Here is a 9,068-nt window from a genome sequence, read left to right as displayed (position 1 = left end):
GGATTGTTTAGTCTACGGAAGAGAAGAGTGAGGGGGGATTTGATAGCTGCTTTTAACTACCTGAAAGGTGGATCCAAAGAAGATGGATCTAGACTATTCTCAGTGATAGCAGATGACAGGACAAGGAGTAATGGTATCAAATTGCAGTGGGGGAGGTTTAGGTTGGATATTAGGAAAAAAATTTTCACTAGGAGGGTGGTGAAACACTGGAATGCGTTACCTAGGGAGGTGGTGGAATCCCCTTCCTTAGAAGTTTTTAAGGTCAGGCTTGACAAAGCCCTGGCTGGGATGATTTAGTTGGGATTGGTCCTGCTCTGGGCAGGGGGTTGGACTAGATGGCCTCCAGAGGTCCCTTCCAACTCTGTTATTCTATGATTCTATGAAAAGGGGAACAAAGGGGACCAGGGAATAAGATATCAGTCAGACAAATTTCGATACTGGAACAAACTATTAAACAATCCGTTTGTAAGCATGGGGAGGATACCAGTTACAAGGAATAGTCAGCATGGATTTATCAAGAACAAAACATGCCAAACCAACCTAATTTCCTTCTTTGACAGTGTTACTGGCCTAGTGGAGGGGGGAAGCAGTAGATGTGATATACCTTGATGTTAGTAAGGCTTTTGACACAGTCCTACTTGACATTCTCATATGCAAACTATGGAAATGTGATCTAGATGAAATTACTATAAGGTGGGTGCACAACTGGTTAAAAGACTGTACTCAAAGAGCAGTTATCAATGACTCACTATTAAACTGAGAGGACGGATCTAGTGCGGTCCCACAGGGGTTCCACAGTGGTTCTGATGCTATTCAATATTGTCATTAATGACTTGGATAATGGAGTGGAGAGTATATAAAATATAAAATATGCAAATGACACCAAGCTGGGAGGGGTTGCAAGCACTTTGGAGAAGAGGATCAGAATTCAAAACTGGCCTTGATAAATTGGAAAATTGGTCTGAATTCAACAAGATGAAATTCAATACAGACAAGTGTAAAGTACTTCACTTAGGAAAAATCAAAAGCACAGCTACAAAATGGGGAATAACTGGCAAGGTGAGAAGGAGCTGGGGGTTACAGGGGATCACACATTGACTATAAGTCAACAATATAACACAGCTGCAAAAAGGCTAATATCATTCTGGGGTGTATTAACAGGAGTGTCATAGGTAAGACACGGGAGGTCATTGTCCCACTCTGCTTGGCGCAGGTGAGGCCTCAGCTGGAGAACTGCATCCAATTCTGGGTCCCACACTTTAGGAAAGATGTGGACAAATAGGAGAGTCAAGAGGAGAGCAACAAAAATGATAAAGGGTTTAGAAACCTGCCCTATGAGGAAAGGTTAACAAACTGGGCATGTTTAGTCTTGAGATAATAACACTGACACAGGGGACCTGATAACAGTCTTCAGGGGGGGAGGGATAGCTCAGTGGTTTGAGCATTGGCCTGCTAAACCCAGGGTTGTGAGTTCAATCCTTGAGGGGGCCATTTAGGGATCTGGGGCAAAAATTGGGGATTGGTCCTGCTTTGAGCAGGGGGTTGGACTAGATGACCTCCTGAGGTCCCTTCCAACCCTGATATTCTATGATTCTATGTGTTAAGGGCTGTTATAAAGAGGACAGTGTTCGATTGTTCTCTGTGCCCGCTGAAGGTAGGACAAGAAGTCATGGGTTTAATCTGCAGCAAGGGAGATTTAGGTTTGATATTAGGAAAATCTTTCTAACTATAAAGACAGTTAAGCTCTGCTGTGGGCATCCAACGGGGGTTGTGGAATCCCCGTCACTGTTGGTTTTTAAAAACAGGTTGGACAAACACCTGCCAAGGATGGTCCTGCCACAGCACCGCTGGGGACTGGACTTGATGACTTCTCGAGGTCCCTTCCAGCCCCACATTCCTAGGGAATGTACGGCAAAAAGCAAATGAACTGGTAACTGGTTCCAAATTTTTTTCCAACTTTCTTTTAATTGATATTCAGGCAACTGCCAACAATGAACAAAGCGCCACCAGGGAGTGGCTCAAACCTGATGTACAATCCTAGGTGAAAACAGGCATCCCTCATATAAGAAAGAGAAACATGCTCCTGCTCTCACTGCCCTGGTTGTGTGGATAGGGTTAAGACACCCCCCACCCGTACTGGGAGATGGCTGAATTCATATTATTCATTTGGACTGAGGTCAAAACATGCCTTTATACCAGGTAACCTTGGTGCAGGGCAATGGGAAAACCCAGCCACCACGCAAGAGTAAACAGAGGGAATGTTAGAGCTAGTCTATAAAATGAACTGGGAAGAAACAGCCATTGAAATACTAGAGGCTGACAGAGCCGTTCTCAGCTCAGACCCCTGCAGCACCCACACCATGCCCAAGAGAGTCTGTCGCTGGCAGTCCTGGCTGACACTTGCCCTTCCCCCACATCCCCAGAACCACTTTTGGATTGACCCACAAAATAGGCATCTACCTACATCCCCCAGCTCCCCTCCCAGCTCCCGCTATTGTTCCATGTCTTTTCAGAGTAGAAAAGTCAAACTCCCCAGTACTGAATCCCAGAATATCCCTGGACTGATATTCCCTGTAACCGCCCTGTACTGAACTACAAGCTATAAACTTCTAACACACAAAGAAACTGGCAAAAGTCCCTCATGCAGTCAGTGCTCCCTGGTCAGCTGCAGAAAGGATTGGGCAATGCAGACTCTGCGTTCCAGGGACTCCCTGCGATGCGGGAGGCTGTCCCGTTTCTAGGGGCTGAGCCGTGGGTGGGTTGCCTGGTGTCGTACCAGAGCATGCTTGAGCCGGAAGCTTTTCCCGCATTCAAGACAGGGGTGGGGCCTCTCTCCTGTGTGGACACTCTGATGTCTGTTCAGATCCTTCTTCTGCCGGAAGCTCTTCTCACAGTGGCTGCAGGCAAAGGGGCTTTCTCCCGTGTGGATCCTCCCATGTCGCAGAAGATCCTGCCTCTTGCGGAAACTTTTCCCACACTCCTTGCAGGTGTGGGGCCTGGTGCCCGTGTGCACCTTCCAGTGGGCATTGAGGTTTGACACGTGGTTGAAGCATTTCCCACACTCAGTGCAGGGGTAAGGTCGCTCTCCCGTGTGGGTGCGCTGGTGCTTTCTGAGGTCTTGGCTCTGCTTGAAGCATTTCTCACAGGTCCCACAGGGGTAGGGCCTCTCCGCCGCATGGGTTCTCTGGTGCGCGGTGAGATGTGCCAGCTGGCTAAATCGCTTCTCGCACTGGGAGCACAGGAAGGGTCGCTCTCCCGTGTGGGTTCTCTGGTGGCTCGTAAGCTCCTGTCTCAGGCAAAAGCTTTTCCCGCAGTCCATGCAAGGAAAGGGCCGATCCCCCGAGTGCGTCTTCTGGTGTCTCGTAAGCCCTGCCATTTGGCTGAAGCTTCTCCTGCAGTCCAGGCAGCTGTAGAATCTGTCTCCGGTATGAACTCCCTGGTGTCTGGCCAGATCCTTCTTCCGCAGGAAGCATTTCCCACATTTCCAACATTCATGCGGCTTCTTCTGACCATAAAACCTGCCCAGACTTTGAAAGAAGATCTTCCCCTTCAAGCTCTGCTCACAGGCCGAGCAACTGGGCACCTTTCCACAGGCCTTGGCTCCTACCTCTGAAGAGGACTCCACGTGCTTCCTGGAGCCCTTTTCGCTCTCCCTTGGACTGTCCGGCCCCTTCTCTGCTGGGATTCTCTTGGGTGTTTGCAACCTGCGCCGCCTCTTGTAGGTTCTTCCCTGGCTTGGGCTCTGGAAAACTGTCTCTTCACCACCTCCCAGTGGGATTGTTTGCGGCTCCAGGGTCTCAGACCCTTCCTCCAGGTGCTGCTCCTCAGCTCCGTTCATGTTCCCTCTGCTGTATTTCCCAGGGGTGGTTTTCTCTCACCCCCCCTCCTTTTTCACCGTCTCTCCTAAGCAGGATGGGAACCCAATAAGACAGCGTGAACCAAACTCCCACAGCCAATGCAAGAGGAAGAAAATTCTTCTAATAAAAAGAGTTAAAAAAACACCAACACAACCGCCTGGAAGTGACCTCCTGGGTAGCTGGGTGGGAGACAACGGGTAACAGAAACTAGCGGACACCTTCAATTGCAAGGGTGTCAGGGCACTTTGCAATAGAAAGGAAGACTCAGAATCTGGGCTGGGCAAAGTAAGCAGAAGATCGCTGTGGTGCGGTGAGACAGCTGGAGACCCAGCTGCACCAGCCCAGCGAAGGCCGGGTTCTTTCAATCCCTCGACACCAGGGAGAAGGGTACCTTGGAAATTCTAGTAATAAAATCAGGAGTAACAACAATCGGTTCTCACCCTGGGCTGGGGAGCTGAGCACTAGTTTAAAGAGAACAGATTTATATTTCCCAGGACAGCAGCACAACAGACCCTGCTGCACAGTTTGACTCACCTGGATCTCCTAGCAGAAAACCCAAGGAAAGACTTACGGACCCGGAAACACTAAGGGGAGATCAGAAGTTTGCAGAGTACCCTGGGAGTTACCAAGTTGGAACAGGAATCTGGAAAGAAAAAGGCTTTGGTAAGACAAATACTTCATCTGAGCTTCCTGCCCCATCACACCATAGCCCCAAACCCCAGGAGGGGCTGCAGGCTTAGAGGGGAGCCTTCCTACTCACAAGCTGTGGAAAGCTGCTGCATTTGAGGGAGAAGATCTCATGCAGTTCTATGGATGGCTGTGGAGATGAACAGAGTGAGGGGGCTAAGCAGGTAACTTACCCATAATTTCACCAGTATGACGAAGCTCCAGAATTCAGCCCAAGAAAAGAGACTGAGTTAGCCAGACTTGGTGAAAGCCTGTGTCTTGGGATTTGGGATCATCCACAAACCAGAACCAGTCAGGGCCAAGCCAAGAGCAAGGAGCGGGAAAGAGAAATCACAAACCGAGCTCCCATAACGGAGGCACTGAGAAAGCTTGTGTGTCCGGCATATCCAAATGACAGCACAGACACCCAGAATACACTGGCAATGGGCCAGTCAAAGGCACCTCAGTAGATACAGGACTATCAAGTGCACCTGCCTCATCAGGGAACAGTTTTAGAGCAGAGAGGGGTGAATCTGTGAGCTCAGTTAATGACAGGACATCCCCGAGTAACAGGAAATTGCTGGTGAATTGGGAGGGCCCAGCACGGGAGGAATGATTAGCGACTGATGGGAAGACAGGAAAGTACAAGGTTCCCTGAAAAAAGAAAAGGAGTACTTGTGGTTCCTTGAAGATTCCCAGCAGAGGCGCAGTGCTGTGCCCTGTTACAGTCTCTCCATCTGATGAGGGCTCGGAGTGGGGAGAAGGAACTGGGAAGCTGAGAGTCTGAGTGTCTGGGGGCCCCGGGGTCGCAGCGATTTTCAATGTATTTTTAGCAGATTTTTGACAAAAATGACTGTTAAACTTTTCCCTGGCAGTCATAGGTGCTGAAACTCAGGGAGCTGGGGGTACTGCCACACCCCCTGGCTTGAAGTGGTTTCCACAATATTCCGGGTTTACAGTTTGGTTCAATGTCTCTTAGCACCCCCACTATAAAGATTGTTCCAGCAGAAGGGAGCTCCTGTGTGACCCAGAACAAACAGTGATTTAAACAGGCCAAGCCATTAGGCAGTTGCTTAAATCAGCAGCTCAGTGAACTGAGAAGTTTCAAACCATCCCTAGAGAACCTCCCTTAAAGCAGTGGTTTTCAAACTTTTTTTCTGGCGACCCAGTTGAAGAAAATTTTGATGCCCACGACCCAATGGAGCTGGGGATGAGGGGTTTGGGGTGTGGGAGGGGCTCAGGGCTGGGGCAGAGGGTTGGGGTGCAGGGCTGAGGGCTGCAGGGTGGGGCCAGGAATGAGGGGTTCAGGGTGTGGTCGGGGGCTCTGGGCTGGAGGTTGGGATGCGGGAGGGGGTCAGGGCTCTGTGCTCGGGGTGCAGGCTCTGGGATGGGGCTGGGGCAGGGGGTTGGCGTGCAGGAGGGGGTCAGGGCTCTGGGCTGGAGGTGCAGGCTTTGGGGTAGGGCTGGGGATGAGGGGTTTGGGGGGGGTCTCAGGGCTGGGGCAGTGGATTGGGGCGCAGGGTTGGGATGAGGCCTTACCTGGGGCGGCTCCCAGTCAGCGGCGCAGCGGAGGTGTTAAGGTAGGCTTCCTGCCTGTCCTGGCACCGCGGACCATGCTGCGCCCCGGCTCCTAGGCGGATTTTCAACGGCCCGGTTGGCAGTGCTGACCAGAGCCACCGCGACTCAGTGCCTGCCATCCCGTGACCCAGTACTGGGTCACGACCCACAGTTTGAAAACCACCTCCTTAAAGTGACTCAGAGCGGCCTGATTTTCACTGGCTGCTGCTGGGCCCTGAAGTCTCCATCCTGCCGGCCTCCAGCTGGGGAGAAGAGGGTGAATCCTCACTGAGGCCCCAACTCCGCTAGCAAAACCGCTGCGCCCCCGAGATGCAGGGCAGGGGTGGGAATCAGAGCCATTCGTCGCCCCAGTCCGTGCAGGCCAGGCCATGTAGGGTTTAAAGCACATCAGGGCTCAAGAGTCTGGGACAATGACTGTTCTGGCCATTGCAATCCTCTCCCTACTGGAGCCCGCAATAGCCCCTGTCCTGGCTGAAGATGCAGCCCCAGTGAGCCCTGGCAGCCCCCACCCTACCTGAAGAGACTGGCCTGGGCCAGGGCGGTTTCCAGGAGCCCCTCAGGAGATCCCCGTTCCTGCCGATCTCTGACCCGAGTGAATACACAGAGGGGGCCCTGAACTCGGGGTCGAGCGCAGCTCGTGCTCACTCTCCTGACGGAAAAGCGGAAGGCCGCACCCAGCCCAGCAGCTCGGCAGCAACAGAGGAGAAATCTCCCTCGAAAGTCCTGCTCCCGCACCGCGGCCCCACCATGGCCATTTCACAGCAGCCTCCGCTGGGCCTGGGAAGATGGCGGCTGCCTGCCGAGTTCTGCAGTGGCAGGGAAGTCAGGCTGCCCTCCCTGAAGATGGCCACCCCCAGCCAGGAGGCAGGGAAGGGGCACTGTGAGTGCAGGCAAATCTGGGGAGGACACGACAGCAGCCCGGTGAATATGGTGTGGGGCAGGGACGGACACTGCAAACATCGACATATGTATTCAAGCAGCTTTACACACTCGCACTGACCGGCACACAGGGGATTGGCCTTACACACACACAGGACCAGCCTTACACACACATACAGCCCTGCACACGTGGGACCAGCCTTGCACACTCACACAGACCTGCACAGGATCAGCTTTACACATTGGCACTGCCCTGCACACACGGATCAGCCTTACACACTCACACTCCCCTGCACACAAGACTAGCCTCACACACACAGGATCAGCCTTACACACACAGCCTGGCACACCCAGGACCAGCCTTACACACACACACTGCTCTGCACCCACTGGATCAGCCTTACACACTCACACTCCCCTGCACACAAGACTAGCCTCACACACACAGGATCAGCCTTACACACACAGCCTGGCACACCCAGGACCAGCCTTACACACTCACACTGCTCTGCACCCACTGGATCAGCCTTACACACTCACACTCCCCTGCACACACAGGATCAGACTTATACACACACAGGCCGGCACACACAAGACTAGCCTCACACACATAGGATCAGCCTTACACACACAGCCCGGCACACCCAGAACCAGCCTTACACACCGGCACTGGCCTGCACGCAGGCCCGCTGAGCCCCTCACCCCACATCCCCACTCACTCGCTGCGGGAGCCACGCCGCGGCTGAGCCCACACGTCAGCCGGAGGCCGCGGCTGCAGGCCCAGGCGGTGCCCCTCTCTCTGCCCCTCGGGGCCGGGCGGCGGGAGGGGACGGCGGGCAGAGCCAGCAGCTGCCTGCCGGCCAGGGGGCCCTGACTGCCAGCCCTGGGCCCTGAGCACTGACCCCTAATGGAGAGAGGGAAGCGCCGGGCCAGCAGAGACGCTCTGGGGCTGAGCTGCCAAACCCCGGCTGCTGCTGCTGCCCCCGGGCGCGTCACCCTCCCCGCTCTGCCCATGGTCTTGACGCCCACTTCGGCCAGCTGCTCTTCTAGGAGGGGGCACGTGCCTCGGGCAGGAACGGGTGCGGCCGCCGTGTTAATACGCCGGCCCTGCTACCGCACCACGCCTCTGGGTGCTGCCGCAGGGTCAGTAACGAAGGGGCCAGTGCCTGGCGGGGGGCGGGGGGCACCCCTCTGCAGGGCGCAGGAAGCCTGCGGAGACCAGGTCTGGTAGGGAAAAGCCCCTGTTTCTATGCTGTCACACAATGGCCCATTTTAGAGAGGGGAAAGGCCCAGGGAACATCCTGGGGGGTGCGTGGCAGACCCCCAAGCCTCCCCCGTTATGTGACTGTTACACACCCCACATGCAGAATGGATGCTGCTCCCCCAGCCAGGCCCCCAAGCTCACAGCAGGGCAGAACCCACTTCTCTGCTCGCTGATGCTTCTGCAGCAGCTTTGAATGAACTTCCCCCAGAGGCATTTCCTGCATCCAGTGTGGGAACAAAGCCCCAGATCACCCTGCCTTTGTGCAGGGAACACAGACCTGGGGAAGGGGGTAAGCTGGAGAATCAGGCAGCTGGGGAGAGTCTGCATCGAGCCCGGCAGAGCTTGATCTCCAGGCTCCAGCCATGCAGGGCTTGCCTGTGCGTGTCTACCTGTTCTGGGAAGCGCCCCTCCAGCTGCGGTGTAGACAGACCCTTAGGGCTTGAGGGCTGCCCCAAAGGAGCCAATCGGAATCAAATGGAGGTTCGGGTTCGCACTGGGCTCTTCACAGCTCAGCCAGAGCTCAGCGACAGAAGGAAAATTGCTATTTACCCAGCAAGAGCAGTGTCCCATAGTTCTCCAGCATCACATCCCGGTACAGCTCCTTCTGCCAGTATCTCCCACACCTCCTGGGAAAATCACCCGGCCCTGCAAACACAAGCGTTCCTCGCTCAGCCCCTGCTGCTCCCACCTCCCGCCACCCCAGACTCAGTAGGAAAAGGGCTCTGTGTGTGTGTCTCGCAGCAATCACACAGCCCATCAAGGCTAGCCTGGGGGCTTATCCGCTCCCTGCAAACAGCCACCTGAGCTGGGGCCGCTGCAGCCCT

The 9,068-nt window shown here is 54.3% G+C and overlaps 1 protein-coding gene across 2 annotated transcripts; it reads right to left on the bottom strand.

Moving 5' to 3' along the window:
• Window positions 1-2,534: 2,534 nt before the first annotated feature.
• On the bottom strand, window positions 2,535-8,854 carry LOC311516267 (uncharacterized protein). 2 transcript variants are annotated; one of them, XM_084620142.1, is made up of 3 exons: window positions 8,794-8,854; window positions 4,392-4,500; window positions 2,535-3,903 (listed from the first exon to the last, which is right to left on the bottom strand). In XM_084620142.1, the coding sequence occupies exon 3, from the start codon at window positions 3,836-3,838 to the stop codon at window positions 2,738-2,740; it is 1,101 nt and encodes a 366-aa protein (XP_084476268.1). In that variant the 5' UTR covers window positions 3,839-3,903; window positions 4,392-4,500; window positions 8,794-8,854; the 3' UTR covers window positions 2,535-2,737. The 2 variants fall into 2 exon arrangements, with proteins under 2 accessions (XP_084476268.1, XP_084476269.1); XM_084620143.1 differs by lacking the exon at window positions 8,794-8,854 and adding an exon at window positions 6,063-6,135.
• Between the last annotated feature and the right edge of the window lie 214 nt (window positions 8,855-9,068).

The sequence above is a fragment of the Lepidochelys olivacea genome (genome assembly GCF_965140295.1).
Source record: "Lepidochelys olivacea isolate rLepOli2 genome assembly, chromosome: 2".
Lineage (NCBI taxonomy): Eukaryota > Metazoa > Chordata > Testudines > Cheloniidae > Lepidochelys > Lepidochelys olivacea.
Note: the sequence above shows the minus strand (reverse complement) of the source record. Positions and strands in the feature narration are given on the sequence as shown.

Bases quoted from the DNA above. Each gene is read 5' to 3' on its own strand.
- LOC311516267 (XM_084620142.1), bottom strand. From the start codon at position 3,838: ATGAACGGAGCTGAGGAGCAGCACCTGGAGGAAGGGTCTGAGACCCTG.